Here is a 20,395-nt window from a genome sequence, read left to right on the forward strand (position 1 = left end):
GTCACTGATTCAAAGAAGGTTGGCTATGATGTAACCAGGGCGTGGCATGGCCTCTAGTGCCGTCAGAGGGAAAGTAAAGATGGTCTGGGACTCTTCTGCAAGGTCCAGCCTCTCTGAGAAAGGGGATAGAGGGAGTCCCCAATGTTCTAATAAAACAAAACAAAACAAAACAAAACAAATAAAATAAAATAAAATAAAACAGACAGGCAGAAGCCAGGTGCCCATGTCAGTCCTGGAGCCTTTAATGTCCAGCTGGTTGGAGCGGCTTTATGACAGACAGACCCTGGCAGCGAACAGGCCTTTGTGAATGATATCGGAAGCTCTGCCAACCCCTGCTTCTTGCTGGTGAGAAGAAGAGCCTGTCTTGCCCATCCATGGCCTCCTGCCTGGTTGAGGTGGTTCCTGACCACTGCTACTCAGCCCACGCAGCTGGCTACTAAGTGGGAGGCAGGCTGCTGGGCTGGCTGGCTAGCCCTTCTCCACTCCAGTGCCCTCTGGCCCTTGGTCATGGCAGTTCTAAGCTTGGGCCATTCTGGGGAGGCTTCACACACATACATAAGGGTCTTTTGGGAGCCCCCAATGCTGGTTCGGGCTGTCCAGGGAGGACCTGAGGCTCAAGCCTCCCAGGACATAGCCCTGCCCTCTGGGGGTTCTCGCTTCAGTAGCTCTGTTGCCGCCACCTCTACTTCCTCTGGTTCCATCTGGCAGGCATCTGCCAGGGCCTGGCCTGTTGCCATGACGAAGTTAGCATCAGCTGCTAAGGAGTCTAGTCCTCCTCGAACCAGAGCCTGCAAGGGGAAGAGGAGGTTTGGGGGGAGGGGTGTCTTCCAGGCACATTGCCTTCTGGGGCCCTCCACCATTGGTCCTACCCTCTTCTCATGACAGACTGTACAAGGTTACCCCTCGGAGTGGCCCTGCCCCACCTTACCTCTTGGATCAGGACGGCCGTAGCTGGAGCTGTGCACCTGTGAGCTGAGTTCCTGGGAACGCCCTCCTCAAAGCTTCTGTTGTGAGATGTTTCTAGAGACCATGGCAAGGAGCCCTCTCTCTCCTGCACAGGTGGCTCTGCCTGGGGGAGCTGTTCCAAACACACAAAAGCAAAGACAGTACCTCCCCAAAAAAACAGGTACACTGGAGCCCACAGCTCATCCAAGGGGGTCTCAACTAAGACCCACAGGCTGGGGAGGTTACAGGAACACAGGACCCTTCTGTTATGGGTGGACTGCTCCCTACAGGGCCCCTCCCCTGCCAGAGCCCCACTCCTAGCATCAGGCCAGGTGAGGTCCATATGGCACTTCCTCCCAGGCCTTTGCCTCTGTTACCTGGCATGGGGAAGGAAGCACCTGGCCTCCAGGCATTCCTTTCTGGGTCACCTGTCCTTTACATTTGTCCACACGGGATTTGCTGTGAGGTCCTGTGGACAAGTTAAGACAAGGTCATTGGGGCTGCTGACTCCTGATGGGCCAGCCACAGAAGATAGCTTAGAGGGTAGACACATGTTGAAACCTAAGCGACTCCAGGCCAGGCAGCCAGTTCTCCTTGCCTAGTGCTTTGTCATTACGGTCTGGGAGAGGCTGAGGGCCAGACTCACTAGCAAGCTCTTTTCCAGCATGGCTATGTGAATGCTTGCTAAAGTGTATTGGGGAGCAAGGAAGTACCCTTATTACTACTGCACTCTGCCCTCCCGGGGAATCCTACTGTCACACAGTGGCCCAAGACCAACAGGGAGACTGCATGATCACCTGCTGAGGACTCTACAATCCAGGGCTCATTTGTATGGCGGGGGTGTGGTGGGGGTGTGGGGGTGTTTGACATTCCAGGGGCCTAGTGAAGGGGAACCCCAGGCTAGCCTGCACAGAGTGGGGTGTAGGCCTGCATAAGGCTCTTAGAGTGAGCAAGCTTTCCCCACCTGTTTTACTCAGCTTCCTTTCTGGAGCCTTCCTCAGCTTCATAATAATACTCCCCTTCCCAGGGTCCAGTTAGTGCCCATCTTATCATAAAGGTTCTAAGTGGCTCTCCCAGGCTCTAAGTCGGGAGGGAGCACCTTCAACCCCCCTCTAAGAGAAGGCTCAGCTTCTCAGTCACAGAAGGGACTGACCAGAGACCATGCAGGGCTGACTGAAGGGTCCTTCTCTGGTAGCAGGCGTGTCTGCCACTTCCGGGAACTCTCTTTCATAGTAGATGCTGAAACGGAAGCAGAGCAGGCTGAAACCCATTCACTGAGGCACCAGTGAGCATCCCAACACAGTGCAGGAGGCTTCGTTCCAGGGCAGAGTCTGCCAGCGCTTGAGTCTAGCCGTCCTTGAGTTTGGGCAAATGGGCCAAAGTCATGGCTGCCTCCACTTACCCCTGCCCTTCTCACATTCTGAATACTCTCAGCAGTCTTAGGATCCTAGTTCTCAACCCTGACTACACTAGTGGGCTCACCTGGCTGGGCTGTGAAGACCATCGGCTGTGACCCCACTTTAGACACCGGCTGGCCTATGAAGACCATCGGCTGTGACCCCACTTTAGACACCAGCAGTTTTGAAAGTTCTTAGATATTACTCATGTCCAACTGAATCTGAGAATTACTCTGGGCTTTTCCAGCCCATGGTCATCAGTAACCTTTCTGTATTCTCAGTACACCTAATTGGTCATAATTGGTCACAGTTATACCACATGGCACACACCCTAATGGCAGAGCCCAGGTCTGATGCTTCTGTGTTTCCACACTACCTAGCACCATGGTGACCCAAAGACATGGGTACCCTTCAAGTATCCTGGGCTGCATTCGAGAGTCCTCTTTGGACTGGAGTGAGGTGTTGGCAGTCCTGGCCAGGAAAGTAGCTGCTCAGTTGGCTTCTTCCTCAAGTGACCACTGCTCGGCTGGCATGTCCAGAGCAGAAGCCTCGCTGGGAACCCAGCCCTTGTGTTAGGATGGCTAAGTGGCCCTGCTCCCCATCCTAGGGTATTTTGTGACACTTATGTCACAGCCCAGGATTACTGTGATGGGAACTACCCAAATCCAGCAACTGACCTTACCATCCAGAGGTTCTGATGGTACATGCTGCTGCCAGAGACCCTGCCTTAAACTACGCTATGTGACCAGTAGTACACTTTAGTGCCTTCCTACTGAGAATCACAGAAAGGCCAACGGTGACAAGAGGCTGCCCCCTGCTGGTCAAAGATAACCCCTTCCATCCAGGTTTACCTCTTGTGTTAGGAGAGCAGAGTGGTCCCCAAGGGCACACAGCACACAAAGGACATTCTGTACATTTCAGGGTGCCTCCTTCCCTCTCAAACCTATCTCAGGGGGCTGGAGAGATGGCTCAGTGGTTAAGAGCACAGTCTGCTCTTCCAGAGGTCATGAGTTCAATTCCCAGCAACCACATGGTGGCTCACAACCATCTATAATGTGATCTGATGTCCCCCTCTGCCTGCAGATGTACATGCAGGCAGAGCACTGTATACATAATAAATAAATAAATAAATCTTAAAAAAAAAACCTATCTCAGAATTTGTACACCCATGGCCAGAAGTTATCACCATTACCTGGAAAACACTGTGTGGTTTCTATGGCTGCTGTTGCCATGGGCAACATTGGCGTTGGCGTTGTTGGTATTGGCACGAGCAAGAGGGTGGGTGCCTGGGTTATGAGGGAAGTCCTCTAAGAAGACGGGTGACTCCAGTTCTTCCATCTCCATCTCACCAAATTGGAGGGGTCTTTGGTTGGCCATGACAGGGGGTAGAGAGTTGGTCCTTTCCAGGAAGTTGTCCACTTGACCAAACAGGCCTCCAGTCCTCTAGGAGCAAGGGGGGGAGAATGGAGAGACTGCAATCAGTGACTGGGCATGAGGATAAGGGGTTCATTGGGGCTGAGGGCTTGGGATGGTGATGCTAGGAACAAGTGATAGGATTGGAAGATAAATCTGCAAGGCCAGATGAGAATAGACCCGAAGATGACACTAGAACATAATCCACCCTCAGTAAGGTCTAAATGTGATGGACAGACAGGGCATACCTAAGGAACCATACAGGCAACACACACATGGAAACATGGCACACTGGATTGGGAGTGTTCAGAACTGTGTTTTAGCTCCCCTCTAATCAAGTGACATAGGACATTACACGTCATTTGTTTGGGCCACCATTTTGTGAAAACTCAATAGAGTTTAATGGGGTTTCCATGAAGAATCTTCAACATCCAACTGTAGCAGGATATTTGATCATATTGTGAACCCTGAGATTGTGTTGTTTACTGGAAAAACCCCAGCACACTCCTTTAATCCTAGAGCTTTCTGCTTGAATAGTGTAAACAGGATTAAATAAAGTCAACCATAGGTCAAGAGGTGAAGCCAGAAACCACTTGACAGGAGTGAATATAGGGGAAAAACCATAGAGAGTAAGAGGAAGTTAGGAGAAAGGATAGAGAGACACACAGGAAGTAGAAAGGAGGCACAATTCAGTTTGAAGGTTTTTGAGATGGTGAGAGGAAAGAGTCTTTTTTTCCCCCCTTCTGGACCATCACTGAGGAGGAAGGTCAGCTGGGTTCTTTCTCTGCCTCTATGATCTAGCAGGCTTTCGCCCCAGCACTGGCTCACCAATCTTTATTGGTAAAATCTAATGGTTGAGATTTTGTTCAAAACAGCGTCCAATGAGTCACAACTCTCCACAGAACAAGAGTCAGGGCTAGACTGAATGGAAACAAGACCCTTGGGAGATGGAATTAGATGAGGACTTGTGGGTAATGTAGGGAAGGGTGTATCATAGATAATAGTTTTGGGTCATAGATTCTGAGTCCTGGAAGATGTAGGCGGCAAGGTGTAGGTATAGCTTTAGCTCCCATATCCGTCTCCTCCACAGCTACTGACTATGTCTGGTCCCCCAGAAATGGCCATGATCCTTACTCACCCGGAATATCCCCTCTTCCATGGCAGCCTCCACCATGGCTCTCTCCAGTTCCTCCTCTGCTGTCAGGTCTCCCGAGATGGCACGGTGGATCTCAGGAGCTGCCTCTTCCTCTATGGTCCTTAATCCAGCCTAGGGACGGTAAAGGGACAAGGTAACACTCAAGTCCAGGAGAGGAGACCAGAAATGCTTTCCCTGGCCCCACGCAACCTATAGCTCCCCTGAAACCTGTTCTCCATCCTGGACCAATGTCACTGGACTATGAGGCCCCATGGTCCTGCTCTGCTCTGGGGAAGACAGTCTACATTCTGAAAGGTTTCTAAGGAGTTTTCTAAAGTCCTGTGGGTAGAGATTTTTATACCTATCCCACCCAGGCTTCTCAGTGGAGAAGTCTCTTGGTTTTCAGTCAATGGAACTTTCAGTAACAACCAATAGAACAAATCAAAATGAGTGTCACCTGATCATTTTCAAAGAGGACACAGCATCATGTCTGTGGCATTCTTACCTAAAGTGTATATTTTCTATCTAGTATGAGGAAACATCAGATCAACCCAACTTGAGGGTCAGCCTGACCCATGTCCTCAAAAGGATCAAGGCCATGTTAAGAAGAGACTGCTGAGTGATTCCAGAAAGCCAGATACCAAGGTGAAAGGGCGTGCATGCAAAGTGTATGATTTTGAGAGGGCGTTCATGCAAGGTGTTTGAGTCTAGGAGGGTGTGCATACAAGGTGTGTGATTCTGAGCTCAATTAGTTTTCTATAAAGGACTGTTGGAGCAGCAGGTGAAACTAGAACAAGGGGAAGAGTAGAGGGTAGCAATGCGTCAACACTGGTGTCCTAGTCTCAGTGGTTTTACTGTGTCTATGTAGGAGAATTATGTAGTGTAGATCCAAGTTTTCTGGAAGTTCACACAGAAGTATTCTGAGCTGATGGAGTTTCATGTGAGAGATAGTCTTAAATAGTTCATATAAAAACTTTCAATTATGTAAAGTTGTTTCAACACCACAAAGGTGATTAGAATACATTATTGATCATACAGCCCAAGTGTGTATGTTTATTGTTTGTTTGTTTGGTTGGTTGGTTTTGGATTTTTGAGACAGAGTTTCTCTTGTGTATCCCTGGCTGCCCTGGACTCACTTTGTAGACCAGGCTGGCCTCAAACTCACAGCGATTCGCCTGCCTCTGCCTCCTGAGTGATAGAATTAAAGGCATGCGCCACCATGCCTGGCTTTGTTTAGTCTTTTTTCAGATAGGGTTTCTCTGTGTAACAGCCGTCTGTCCTGGAACTCACTTTGTAGACCAGGCTAGCCTCGAACTCACAATGATCCACCTGCACCCGAGTTCTGAGATTGAAGGTGTGCACCACCACAGCCTGGCAATGTTTTGCTTTTAAAGGTTTTTTTGTTTTGTTTTGTTTTGTTTTGTTTTGTTGTTGTTGTTTTTTTACTTTATGTGTGTGAGTGTTTTGCCTGCACCATGTCTGTGTCTGTGCACCATGTGTGTGCAATACCCACAGGGGCCAGAAGAGGGCATCAGATCTGGAGTGACAGATGATTGTTAGCTGCCTTGTAGGTGCAGGGAACAACTGAACTTAGGTCTTCTGTTGAAGCACCAAGTGCTCCTCATAGGAGGAGCCATCTCTCCAGCCCTGCGTGTCTACTTTTAAAAATCATGTGTATTACAGTGAACACAGAAAGAGAAAAAAATGTAAACCCTATGAGATAAAATTAAAGTCCTAAACATTTCTTCTCATACTCAGAGGAGCCCACCCTTGGTGGGGGCAGGTTCTTCTTTCTTTGGAGACCACTGTGGTCTCGCCCTTGAAGAAATCAAATTTCCTTTGGTCCAGTCACTCAGAGATGAGGAGCTGCCGTATCTTCTTCTCCATCCTGGACCAACCTGAATCATCGTCTCATTCTGTTCATCTGGGCTCCCTTCCCTTTGCTTCCATCCCTGACTGTTGCTGAAAGGACCGGGAGATGAACTTGGGTCAGCAAGGATGTCTCTTGGAACCCACCTAGGTTGCCCTTACCTGTATCTGAACTGTGTCCTTTTTGGGTCGATACCCATAATATTCCTCCTGGCGCTTCATGAACTTCCGGAAGTGTTCCTGGATGAGGAATGTGGCGTAGAACTTCCCCACCGTCACCTCATCATCTGTAGACAACCAAAAGGGAGGTGGTGAAGACCAGTGGGAGTCTCATACTAGATTCAGAAGGGGGAGCCAGGGGTCGGGGCAGCAGGCTTGGGCACTCAGTCCATCCTGCTGAGACCGTGAGTGGGCACCTTCCACCCTGAGTTGGTGTGTCTCTGTAAGATACTTGTGGCATCTGCCTACGGTATTAATCATATCTAGATGTCATGTTCCCAGGGGACTTCTTGAGGAGGCTTCTCAATCTTTCTGTGTCTATCCTAGACGCTGGTCTCCCAGGGCAGCACCCACCTCCTATTGGGGGGATGACTTGGTCCAGGAGCTTCATGCTGGTTCTCTTCCAGATCTTTTTGATGATGGCTCTCAGCTCCTCATTAGCTTGCTCAAAGTTGCCTGGGGAGGTGGGGGATGGGGTTGGGGGCGGGTAGAAGAAAGGTGGGCGTGGCCCTAAATTGACTGAACCTGACAAAGCCTCAGAGAGCTGCTGTTTGCTCAGCACACCTTAGCTCAGCGGTGTTTGTTTGTTTGTTTGTTTGTTTGCGGTTCCTACCATACTTTGAGCTGGCAATGGGATGGGGGCATGGGCAGCCCAACTCTTCGATCCTGCACTTACTCACCCATACGCCTTGGCTTACAATGATTAGACTGGTAAATTTTGTAAGCCGTCATCTCCTTTTTCCTCTCTGTCAAACTTTCCCCACATATTCAAATCTGTCCCACAGTCTTGCTGCTCTGCCTTGTTCCTTCCTGAATCCTAGCTTCTGGTTTGTCTTCCCAAGTACCCTGCCCATGGACACTTCCGACTTCATTGGCCTAGACAGGGGATGTCCCCAAAGCCACTGGAGCTCTGACTGAAGACTCAGGAACAGGACCTCAATCCTAACCCCATTCCTTCCCCTGCTCCCACCACATGTTTTCCCAATTTGGGAGCCTGCAAGTTTAGTGGTGTCAAGTGTGAGCTCTCATACCTGCCCTGTACTGAGTCCTACCTCTGCCCCACCCAGAGCCACTCAGGGGGCACCCTAGCCCTGAGGGAACACTGTCACGCCTCTGGCCCTCACACAGCTGAGGAACATGGTACATAATCTTAGTGACCTTGCCATGCAGAGCGTTCTCAGAGTCCCTGCGAGACCCGAAGGGCACAAGGACTTGGTGGATCATATCGTGGCCTGTGCTTCCTTCCATATTTCTGGGAACCCATGCCTGAATCCCCACTCTCAGAGAAAGGGGCACCCGTGAGAAGTCCCTCACCTTCCGTCTTGATCTTGAGGGCTGTGCGCACCAGGGCAAAGAGTGTGGCATTGAAGGTGACAGTACCATCGCTGTTCAGGGGCATGTTCATGCCCACCAGCCTCTGTGCAGGGAGAGGTAGGGTTTGCTGATGCCCTGGGACTAGGCCCAAGTCATCAGGTTATCTTCAGCCAGTGTGGGATAGAAGGGGGTGGCTGTGAGGGCAGTGGTGTAGGGGATGAATATGTTGATTCATGACACTTGAGCTCAGCAGGGAGGGTAGGATCTGGAATGTCCGCCAAAGCCCACGTGTTAACAGTTTGGATCCTAGGGTGCTGCTACCAGGAAGTGGTAACACCTGTAAGGGGTTGACCTACAGGGACGGTTGGGGGTCCCTGAGAGACAGACTTTCTTTCCTTGTTGGGTCTCAGCCATGAGATGAGTGGTTTTTGCTCCACCACGGCCCCCCTGTGTTGCAGCCATCCCCCACAACCAGAGGCCTAAACGCTATGAGTCTGTCTGCCTTACAGATTGGAAGCCCTAGTTGGGGGGCTAAAGCAGCTCTTTTCTCTCTCTAAGTTACTTGTCTCAGGTCTTTGTTAGGGTGCCGGCCAGCTGACTGACAGAGTGACCCAGGAAACCACGGCTGTAAATGCTTCTTTCTGTCAGGCCCTCTCTCATCACCCAGCCAGCCCCACAGCACCTGTTGATCTTCCGTCCCTGAGAGCCACAGCTGCTTTGCCTCACTGGTTACCTTACATGCTACCCTGTGTGGGCAGAACTTCCCAAAGCCCAGAGGGGGCTGGATCCTCCTCAGCAGGGTCACCACATCCAGATGCTTGATTCTTCCCCTGTAGGAGGACACACAGACAAGTGTACATGCAGGCACGGCACCCAGAGCATCCCTGCCTCCTACTCAGTGAGTGAACAAGGAGGGCAGGGAGCCAAGGGGGGCCAGGAACATTTCCTAGTTTTTTGTTTTATTTTGCTGTTTGTTTTAAAGACAAAGTTTCAGTTTGTTTGTTTCTTTTCAAGACAGCGTTTCTTGGTGTAGCCCTGGTTGTTATGGAACTTACTCTGTAGACTAGGCTGGCCTCGAACTCAGAGATCCATCTGCCTCTGCCTCTGCCTCTGCCTCTGCCTCTGCCTCCTAAGTGCTGGGTTTAAAGGTGTGTGCCACGACCTCACATCTCATTTCCTAGTTTTTAACCTTACTTAAAAAGCTAAGTAGCCTAGTACATTATTTTAAATTATTTTATTAGTTCTTTGTAAATTTTATACAACATGTTTTTCTTATGCCCTCTTCTGGCCAGCAGGCACACATATTTACATAATACATACGTATTTTTTTTTAAGATTGTGTTTTACTTTTTGTATATGAGTACTCCATTTGTATGTACCCCTGTATGCCAGAAGAGGGTGTCAGACCACATTACAGATGGTTGTGAGCCACCATGTGGTTGCTGGAAATTGAACTCAAGACATCTGGAAGAGCAGGCAGTGCTCTTAACAGCTGAGCCATCTCTCCAGCCCTTGTTTTGTTTTGTTTTTGTTTTTGAGACAGGGTTTCTCTGTGTAACAGTCCTGGCTGTCCTAGACTAACTTTGTAGACCAGGCTGACCTTAAACTCACAGAGATCCATTTGCCTCTGCCTCCAGAGTACTGGATTAAAGGTATGCTCCACCATGCCTGGCAAATAAAAAAAAATGTGTAACCTATTTTCCGCCTGGAAGGCTGGGAGTGGAGGTGGCTACTAGCCTATGTAACCCCTGTGCTGTCAGTAAAGCCAGGTCATACCTGGTTCCCCCAAGCTCCCCCAAGCAGGATTAGAGGTAGTTAATAACCTAGGTAAGCTCTGAGATACCTGTATGACCTGACCCAGACCACTCCAGATCCCTCCTCCTAGGCCCTTAAGATGATACATGCAGCCTGTCACCAGACCCTGGCTTCATGGAGAAGTGACGTGTGCTCTGAGAAAAGTTTAGATGTAATCACGCCTTCTTGTGCACACGGAATTGTGTTATTCTAGGAAGCTTTTTTCCAAATTGTACAGTAATTAAATATGACTAAAACAAAATTTCCAGTGTCAGACTCTAAAGTTACAACCAACACTGGCTACTGAGTCATGTTGAACGGGATTTCCTTCTTGCCTCACATAGATTGTTACCCTGCTGGCCATAACATTTGCAGAGAACTCCACACTGTCTGTATCCTAAGTGTTCAGTGTACACACAAACATATACACCACACACACACACACACACACACACACATACACACACCAATACATACACAGAACACAAATACACACAAACACACATTTACAAACACACACCCTGGATGGGGAGACCTGGTGGCACTCAGAGGAAGGATAGCTGACCAAGAAGAGACTTGATACCCTATGAGCATATACAGGAGGAGGAGGTCCCCCTCAGTCACAGTCATAGGGGAGGGGAGTAGGGGGAAAGCGGGAGGGAGGGAGGAATGGGAGGATACAAGGGATGAGATAACAATTGAGATGTAATATGAATAAATAAATAAATAAATAAATAAATAAATAAATGTGATAACTGGGAAACATTCAGCAAACATGACCTTACTACCTCTTCTGTCAGGAGGAGAAAGAAAAAAATGCTTTCTACACTTTACTGTGTAGAGAGATGCCTGAGGATCAGGCTAATGGCAATGAGGGATCTCACTCAGACAGTCTGGGTGGGGCCTGGGACTCTGCATCATATGCAATCCACTCTCCAAAATGGCTGGTGAGCAGAGCCCACAGTGAGCAGGCAGGCCCGGGGTGCCTGGTAAGAGCTCATTTCTCACTCCTGAGTCTCCAACTAGAAGTTGGGTGACCATTTCCTCAGAAAGTCAGGGTGTCCCTCTGAGACAAGCTAGTTCCCCAGGCTGGAACCTTGGGTAGATTAAGGGAGGACAGAGAGACCCCCGAGTGACACTAGGATGGAAGGGAGGGGAGTGTGACAAGTACCCAGCACTGCACGCAGAGACTCACTTAGCCTCCGGATCATATTCAGCCCAGATGGCCTTGAACTCATCCAGGTGGTGAGGGCCCAGAATGGACCAGTCCCTTGTGAGGTAGTCAAAGTTGTCCATGATGACAGCCACAAAGAGGTTGATGATCTGCAAAAAGACAGGGGTTCCCACAGCACAGGCAGGTGATGCAGGGACTGGTGTCACAGTGGAGGTGGGCACCAGGGACAGACTGGGCATGGGGCTCCTTCCTTATTCCAGCCGCCCAGCACACTCCCTGCCTCTGTTCTTGCCCAGCATGTACTCTGGTGAACATGCACTAAAACCAAGCTAGGGTGCCCCTTTGGGAGCTATTCTGATCTCTAAGATTTACTCTGCCTCTTCTGGGCCCATGCCCCTCTCACTACCCCGGACTTTTCCTGTCTACACTAGGGGTCCTTTGAATTGTCAGGCTTGCTCACACATGGACTCACTCCATCAGAGCCAGGACACTACTAGCTCTTGTTCATGTTTCTACCCCCTGCACCCAGCCCAGTGCCTGGCAAACACTAGACATTTAAAGGTTTTGGGGGGAATACAGGGAATACACAGGAGCACCAGCATGAGGGTGCCTAGTGGGTGCCTTCCTCACAGACAGCCCTGCCTCTTCCAAGTGACTTGATGCTGTTCCTGATCCTAACCTGGATCTCTTGAAAGACTCATTTTAGACTCTCAGTTGTCTTGTAACATGGCTATTTTCTGTGCTGAAGGGTAATTAGGATTAAATGTCTCTAATGGAAGCCTCTACCTATTGAGAATTAGTCTGTCACAGCCTTCTGATTGCAAACTATATATAACTATATAAAACATGTATGATCTATACCATACTCACTGTCAAATGGACTCCTGCAGTCCATTAGGAGCAAGAAAAAAAAAAAGAGTTCAAAAACAGGCACCTCAAAAGATCAGAACAAGCCACGGTCTAAAAGGAGCTGCCAGTGCCCCTGAGATGTTTCCACTGCACCTCACCCCTCCAGCCCCGCCCCGGCTAGAGCCTGCAGACTTCTCACCAGGAAGGCACAGAGCATGTAGAAGCTGATGAAGTAGTAGTAGGCGAAGTTGGTGCCGCACGAATACTCCTCACCGGGCAGGTAGTCAGACTCTGGGTCGCACTGCTTTCCATAGCTGCAGGCCAGCAGGATCTCTTGCCAGGCTTCCCCGGTGGCACACCTGAACGGAAGAGAGACACTGTTGGCCTATGCACATATGCCTGGCCTGCACCCCCGCCCACACCCCCGCCAGGTCGGATCCCCATAAGTCTTAGGGTGGAGTCCACTTTTTGTTGTGGCCTCTAAATTCCACCTTTATACAGGGCTAAAGTAGAGCCAAGGTATAGAGAAAACCTTTCTTGGAATGGGGGTGGCTTTTACCCCTGATTAGAGCCACAGCAAAAGTGGGTGTCATGGATCAATGTCAAGGGTCATTGAGGCCTCATCACTCTCAAGAGAGGGATGTTGGACCTCTGAACTCTGCTTTGGCTGGGGTGAGTAGGCAGCCTTCTACCCAGGAGGAATTCAGTGGCCAAACATCAATGCAAGGTTTTCATAATGGTGATAGCAGGCCAGGCAGGGAACACCTCTAGTGCAGGGCCTGTATGGGACCAGCACTGCCTGGAGTGCAGAGGGGAACCCAGCAAAGCTAGAGGACTCGTGCCTGAAGAGCAGCAGCACAGCTTGAGGAAATGTCTGGAAGTTGTTGTTCCGGTTTATTTGCGTCCCGTCCACCATGGCGATCTTCCCGAACATCTGCAAAGCAGCACAGCCAACCAGGACGCAAGCGTCTCCTCAACTCATCTCCCGCCACTTCTGCTGCCTGACCTGCTCTCCACCCTTCACCCTCATTTCTTCTTAGCACCTTTCGCTTCAGGCCATGTCAGATCTGACTCCAAATGCATTGGATTATTTTCTAGAACGCGTAACGTTTTTCCTATCAAACGTGGGAAGACAACGGTCTCTACAGCAAGCACTGAGTGAGTCAAGGTATGGGGAGGGGTCCCGGCGGAAGGCCTCTAACTGTAGACCAGATCTGGCCTCTGATGATGTCCCTCCCATGCTAGGGTCTCTCCGGGGCCACATCCTGGCTGGTAACATCAGAGCCTCTGGGGCTTCAGTTCTACCTCTTCTCTCAGCTTGGAGCTGACTCATTGGCTGCTGGGATGTGAAAGCTCAGTGTTCAGCTGCGTGATTGGTCGGCCCGTACACCTCTACCTTGGCTAAGACTCATCCTTCAGCCTGGCCCACCTGCCTCTCACCTGCATGCCGATGACCGCGTAGATGAAGAAGAGCATGACAATGAGCAAGGCTACATATGGCAGGGCCTGTTGGGGGGGGAGGGAGAGGGGGGAGCGTCCGCTAAGCATTTCACCTGCCCGCTCTGCAGCCCCACAGAATCACAGCCCTGGGCCCTGCGGCGTGTCCTCCCTCAGATCACCGGGGACCTGGCTCTGGAACCTTGAGATCCCACCTTGGGCTAGTGGCATCCCTGGGTCAGTTTCCAGGATCCCGTTGGGCTGGGCACTCGCACCTGGAAGGACTTGATGAACGTCCACAGCAGGGTGCGCACACCCTCTGCCCGGCTCAGCAGCTTGATCAGTCTCATGACCCGGAACAGGCGGAAGAAGGCACTGGAGATGCGGGCGCTCTCATCTGGGTCCTGTGGGGCGGCAGCCCCGGAGGTCAGTTTCGGGGTGGTACTCAGAGATAAGGGGCAGGGCAGGCAGAAAATGCAGTGCACGCGTGGTGTGTGTGTGTGTGTGTGTGTGTGTGTGTGTGTGTGTGTGTGTGTGTGTATGCGCGCACACGTGCGTGCACGTGCATGTGATATCCATAGCAGGAGGGTTCCTGATGCATTCATTTCACAGCCAATATTGTCTCATAGCCTTGGACCATCTTGGGATTCAGGGCTCTGGGGCCGAGAGTCTCCAAAAGGTTTGGTGTGTGGTCCAAGCTATATGCAGTAAGCCTGTGCTTGCGAGCGGGGCAGGGATTCTTCCCAGGGTTCGGGTGCAGCTAGGCCCACTGCTGGCTTCTTGTTCATTTCTCCTTCTCTGCAAACCATTACTAAGTTATCTGGTGGCTCATAATGTCTGCCAGAAGTGCCCACAGCTTTACCAAGCTGCTTACCATACACTCAGTGTGGTCATCCCCTCGTCCCACTCTACTTTTTAGTGTTGTAAGTTGGGCAAGTTTCCTGCCCTTTGTGCCAGCCTTAGTCCTATTCCCTGTGCCTGCTAAACTGTCCTGGAGGTCCTGTGACAGACTACGCACTGCACTGTCATCTATAGAGAGGGTGTGGGGAGAATCCTCAATCCATTTCTCAGGGCTCTAAGGAAGCCATTACACCATGCATGTTCTACCACAGCCCCCACCTCTACCCAGACCCCAACCCTCACTAGGCCTGCGCTAGGGAAAGGAGCTCTGATTTCTGAAGGCACCCCCCCCCCATGCAATCCATGCAGCCAGCTCGGCATGCAAGCTGCAGGGCAGGGCGAACAGGCTCATGCAGCCTGAAATTACAACGTTCCCGCAGCCTCCACCCAGGCAATACAGTCCCCCGCTGGAGGCCAGGAAAGTCTGTGGAGAAAAGAGACAAGGGGAGGAAAAGGGGGAGAGAAACACATGGGAGGGAGGTGAAGAGAGTTGTCAGAAAGGACAGACACAAGGAGAGTTAAAGAGAGAAAAAGACAGGCAAAGGGGCGAAGACCTCAAGTGGCCACAGTCAGGGGCAGAGAGTGGGTGGGAGGGAGGACAAAGCTCTATGGGAACCATGAGGCAAGAGGCCTGGGTGAGGGAGCGAGAGGGGAGGGAAGACTGGACAGAGACAGGTTCCATCTCATCTTTGAGATACATCTATGGGTGCCAAGGGCTTGGGGTCTTCCTGGCTCTCGGTTATGTGGCACAGGGATCATCCTTGCCAAGGGCATCCTTGGAAATACCTGCTCAAAGTTATAAGTAGATTCCCCCCACCCCCAGTAACCAGGGTTGATGCCCTCTTAGAGGGTGGGGTGGGGGACACTGGAGACCCCTCCTCCCACTAAGGTTCCCCTGACTCAGGACTGGGACAGGGATCAAGGCTCACATCTCAGAGACCTGGCTTCTTAAGAATGCATGGTTGGGCCTATGGCTGTGGCTGTCTTTTCCCTGGCCATATTTTACGAGCTGCCCATCTCCTAGAGTCCTGGGTTGGTGAAAGCAGTAATTGCTGAGCTTCCATGTGCCTGTAAGTAGGCTGGTTCCAGCACTCAGGCTCTCTGTACCACAAGCCTCAATCCTGGCTGCGTGTCAAGATTCATCTGGAGAATTGTGCTGGACATATGTGTGCCATTGCTGAGGCTCCCCAGGCCAATGGAGCTGGTGCGTATAGAACAGCCTGGTTTCAGAGGCTCCAGTGCACACCAGGAGAGTCTCCTGTGTAGCTGGATGACAAATGTGTCCCTTACTTGTCTAGTTTGACAAGTAACCACACACCTCAACTGGCCTTTTGACTTACAATAAAAATCAAGTAAAACTAGACACTGTCTCGTCAGTGCCATCAGCTACATTTTAAAGGACGGGGAAGTGCACATGGATAGGGCAGGGTGGGGCTGGCATAGAAGTTCTGACCGACAGGTGAGGCCTTTCTCTAGTTTGTGTGCCAGGAATGTGAATCAGCCTTATCATGTGTCGGACACAGATCCCTGGTAAAGGGACATTTTCCACTTTTGAAAATCTAAGGATGACCCCGACACTGTCCACAGCCAAGAGAGCGGCCTCCGATACATGGACCTCAGAACTGGGGCTGTTTGTTCTGGCTATTTTGAGTTCTCTCATCTGCTAGTCTCAGACCACAGAGCAATGTTTTGCTGGCGGACACTGAGCATAGGTGGAAACACACAGCACATATGCACAGTACGCATTATTTACTCTCTCTCTCTCTCTCTCTCTCTCTCTCTCTCTCTCTCTCTCTCTCTCTCACACACACACACACACACACACACACACACACACACACTTTTCCCAGAGCCCACCCTCTATCAGCCCTGAGCAGATGGAGCTGTCTGTCACCATTCTGTGATGAGGTGAACAGGGTCCCCAGGATCCTTCCCTAGTACAACAGACAGTTGGTGTGGCAGCCAAGTCCCCAGAAGGCGCCACTTCCCCGCAGGGCTGAGCTTTTGGAGCCTCAGCTCACAGCCCCTTCCTCCCAGACTTGGGCTTCTCTCAGCTGGGCCCCCTCTCAGGCATCTCCAGGGTTGACATGTCTTTCCCATCAAGCTGGTGCTTTGGGCAGGAGGTGGGAAGCTCAGAAGGAGGCCCTGCCTGGGATGAGCCCCCTTCCGTGATGAGCTAACCTTTGGGGAGAGTCCCACTATCCCCCAGTTGGAACGGCTTAGGCAGATGAATGCCCTTCTCTGTCTCTTCTTCCTTCCAGCTTCCTCTGCCCTTGTCTGGCTCCAGGGTGTGGCCCAGTGACTACCCAAGGGGACAGTGTCTTTTGCTGTCTGCCTCTGATCTTTAGATCTCCGCTCTCTCCCTGCTCAGCCCTTCAAAATACACCCCAAGTTGACCACCTCTCCCCAATCCTTACAACCGGAAACCCGACTCCATCCTCTGCCATGTGGACTCCTGGAAACCCTTCCCGCCTGCTCTCCTGGGTCAGCCCTGGTTCCTCCCAGCATAAGCTCAACAGGGAAAGCCACAGTGACCCCATAGGAACTAACGTCTGGCAGAGTTTACACCTTTCAAAGGGCTTTTCACTATCTGAGAATAGAATCCAAGGTGTAATCCTGACCTTCAATGCTCTTATCTTTGCCGTTCCCCATTCCAGACAAGGGGCTGCTGTTCTCAGCCTCCAGCAGCCGTGCCCCTCCCTCCGGCCCTTGGCACATTCTCCTTTTGCTCTACAGCAGTGACTCCCATAGCTGCATGGTTTTACTCCCCCTCTTTAGTCAGATCTTGGCTCCGCCCTCTTGTTCGCTTCCATGCTTCACCCTTACCCTTCTTTGTTTAATCTTCAGGTAGCCTGTCATGTGATAGGTTTTATTGTCTGCTGCCCCCCTACAATCTCTTCCCCTCCTCCCTCCCTGGGCCTCTAGCACCCAGAGCCATTCAAAGCACACCTAGGTACTCAGTAAGTGGTGAATAAGACGCATAAGTGACTGGATCCCTGGAGAAGAGCCACCTTTTCAGTCACTTAGATTAACATCTCAAAAGTAGAGATCTCTAGCAGGGAGTGGTGGCACAGGCCTTTAATTCCAGCACTTGGGAGGCAGAGGCAAGTAGATCTCCATGAGTTCGAGGCCAGCCTGGTCTATGAAAGTAAGTCCAGGACAGCCAAGGCTACACAGAGAAGCCCTGTTTCAAAAAACTAAAAAAAACTAAAAAAAAAAAAAAAAAAAAAAAAAAGTAGAGCTCTAACCCTTCTGTGACTTGCTCAAAACCTTTGCTGACTTCCTTTAGAGCCAGTGTGCCCATGAAGTCCACACCCTCCCCTGCCTTGTCCAGCCCCCTTCTCCCCTCTGCATTTCCATACGGATCTACTGAGGCACCCCAGCATGTCTGACCTCTGCACATTCTCTCCCACATGCCGTCAGAAATTTCCCTGCTTTGGGCTTGCAACCCTTTTCAACTCCACCGCTACCTCTTACGCCTTCTTCAAGCCACAGCTGAGCCACTGTAGTTCTTGATTTCTATTGTGTTGGCACACCTGAGGCATCATCCTGCCCTGCAGGACATAGCTCCTTGAAGGCAGAAGACTTTTCCTTCCATAGTTCTAACCCTGGGGTACCATGTTGTACTTGTCATGGGTACTCCACAAACATTTGCAGAGTGAACCAGAGCCCTACCCAGTGAGGACTCTGCCCATCCTGTACTCACATCGATCTCACTCAGGATGACATCGATGATGCTGCCGATGACGATTAGGAAGTCAAATACGTTCCAGGGATCTCCAAAATAGCCCTGGGAAGGAAGGTCATGGAAGAGCAAGGCTTGAGTTGTGGATAAAAGCAGCTCTGACAGCCAGCAGGGTGGGGAGCCGGGAGGGGGCAGATGGATGGATGACATCAAGATGCTGGGCAGACCAGGGTTCCATCATCCCAAGTCTGCTCTCCTTCTGGTTTCTGATTCTCTTTCTCTGAACAGTGGTTCTCAACCTCCCTAATGCTGTGACCCTTTAATACAGTCCTTCATGTTGAGGTGACCCCCAACCATAAAATTATTATTATTTTTGTTTTCTTTTCTTTTCTTTTTTTAAATTATGCAATATAGTATGTGCCTGCATGTGTGACAGCAAGCCAGAAGAGGGCACTAGATCTCATTACAGATGGTTGTGAGCTACTACCATGTGGTTTCTGGGAATTGAACTCAGGCCCTCTGGAAGAGCAGCCATCTCTCCAGCCCCATAAAATTATTTTGTTGCTACTGTACTTTTGCTGGGTGTGGTGGTACACACCTTTAATCCCAGCACTCAGGAGGCACAGGCAGGCTGATGGCTATGAGTTTGAGGCCAGCCTGGTCTGCAAAGCGAGTCCAGGACAGACAAGGCTAACTCAGAGTGACCCTGTCTCAAAAAACCAAACCAAACCAAACCAAACCCATAACTCTACTTTTGCTGCTGTTATGAATCATGATGAAAATATTTGGTGTGCAGGATGACTGACATGTGGCTCCAAAGGGTTGCAACCCACAGATTGAGAACCTCGGCTTTAGAACATCAGTGTGAAGAGGGTTGTTGGGGGTTTGGTCTAGATGGGGGAACCTCCTTCACTCCAGAGCCCCACTGAAAACTTCCACCCAGAGCTTGCCAGAACAGAACTTGGTTGGACTGGGATGGGACCGTGGGAATGAATTTGAGGCCCTAAGAAACAAAACGAGATCCTCTCCTAGTTCGAGGCCTTTGCTTCAGAAGCAGAAAGTAAGGCAGGGAACGTGAACAGGTCCACGATGCAGTGCCCAGCATCTGGTATGCCATCAGCCCATGCTGGCTTCCAGAAGCTTTGTTGGGCCGGCATCTGACGGGAGACACAGCAAAGGCCTGAGCAGCCCCAGAGAGGAAGTCTAGGTTGAAGGACCTTTGGCAGAAGGAGGGGAGAGTCTCTCCTCCCAGGCCCCATGGCCCAGTCACTCACCCTGGGCTTGAATGCTATGAGCTTGAGGACCATCTCCAGGGTGAAGATGATGGTGAAGGCCACATTGAGAATGTCTGAGATGTGGTTCATCTGTTCCGACTGGTTGTAATGCTGAAGAGGTAAAATGGGGGGCCAGGCTTACCAACTGCAGATCACAACCCCCATCCCCTCTCTCCATGGGCAGCCCCTACTGTCCTTGGGCTGTTACAGCTCAGTGAGCTGGAAAATTAATAATCCTCTGATGTCCACCAGAGCTTAAGGATACCTTTTGTGCCCATCCCATCCCATAATAGGCAATGGCAGAGGGGAGAGTGGAGGGTCAAAAAACCACAAGACTGACCAAGTATGGCTCAGGGCTGCAAAAAATCTTTTAAATATTGGTCCTGGGTGACCAAAACTGGCAGTCTACCAGCTAGGGCTTTGCACGGTCATCATGGTACAGGACTAAAGAGAAGACCCCTCGCTTCTGTGATTGACATCACTACTGTCTAGTGGGAAACAAAACTATCTAAGATTCCTGTATCCTATATGCCAGCTACCCCAGTGATGGGGATTGAGAGAGACCCTTCAGTCAACGCCTTGGCTTCTGTGACCACCTCTAGGGACCACTTGAGACTCTCACTCTGCTTTTCTTTTGTTTTTTTAAGTTGGTGAAATCCCAACACCTTCTACAGAACCTCCCCAGTCGGATGAGAAGGGTCTGCTGACTGCCCCACCCCCTCAAGCAGTACCACCATGTCTGCCGCCTGACTCGGCCCCAAAGAACCCATTGCTTCTTTTCCTCTACATGACCAGGGCCTGCAGCTTGGTGAACCTCCTTTCCTATGATCCCATGAACCTACAGGGTGTGCTCTTCTCATTGTGAGATTGTGTAAATGTGAAACACTGCCCATAGGCACACGTATTTGAACTCTGTCCCCAGACTGTGGTGCTGTTTGAGAAGAAGTAGTCACTGGGGTAAGACTTGAGGTTTATAGCTAAGCCTTGCTT

The 20,395-nt window shown here is 50.7% G+C and overlaps 1 protein-coding gene across 2 annotated transcripts in view; it reads right to left on the reverse strand.

Moving 5' to 3' along the window:
* Window positions 1-218: 218 nt before the first annotated feature.
* Window positions 219-20,395, reverse strand: part of CACNA1S (calcium voltage-gated channel subunit alpha1 S) — a 64,560-nt gene continuing 44,383 nt past the window's right edge. The window contains exons 27-44 of one of the 2 annotated variants that reach the window (XM_084785739.1): window positions 19,406-19,516; window positions 18,153-18,236; window positions 14,814-14,870; window positions 13,822-13,950; window positions 13,550-13,615; window positions 12,952-13,043; window positions 12,309-12,468; window positions 11,282-11,409; window positions 9,026-9,122; window positions 8,293-8,395; window positions 7,333-7,434; window positions 6,922-7,046; window positions 4,894-5,022; window positions 3,535-3,785; window positions 2,099-2,184; window positions 1,323-1,414; window positions 929-1,078; window positions 219-788 (exon numbers count right to left, since the gene is read on the reverse strand). In XM_084785739.1, the coding sequence (XP_084641865.1) occupies window positions 615-788; window positions 929-1,078; window positions 1,323-1,414; window positions 2,099-2,184; window positions 3,535-3,785; window positions 4,894-5,022; window positions 6,922-7,046; window positions 7,333-7,434; window positions 8,293-8,395; window positions 9,026-9,122; window positions 11,282-11,409; window positions 12,309-12,468; window positions 12,952-13,043; window positions 13,550-13,615; window positions 13,822-13,950; window positions 14,814-14,870; window positions 18,153-18,236; window positions 19,406-19,516 (2,136 nt within the window). In that variant the 3' untranslated portion in view covers window positions 219-614. The remainder of the gene's footprint in view (window positions 789-928; window positions 1,079-1,322; window positions 1,415-2,098; window positions 2,185-3,534; window positions 3,786-4,893; window positions 5,023-6,921; window positions 7,047-7,332; window positions 7,435-8,292; window positions 8,396-9,025; window positions 9,123-11,281; window positions 11,410-12,308; window positions 12,469-12,951; window positions 13,044-13,549; window positions 13,616-13,821; window positions 13,951-14,813; window positions 14,871-18,152; window positions 18,237-19,405; window positions 19,517-20,395) is intronic. The other variant, XM_084785740.1, reaches the window with a different exon arrangement.

The sequence above is a fragment of the Acomys minous genome, assembly GCF_964271855.1.
Source record: "Acomys minous genome assembly, chromosome: 1".
Classification (NCBI taxonomy): domain Eukaryota; kingdom Metazoa; phylum Chordata; class Mammalia; order Rodentia; family Muridae; genus Acomys; species Acomys minous.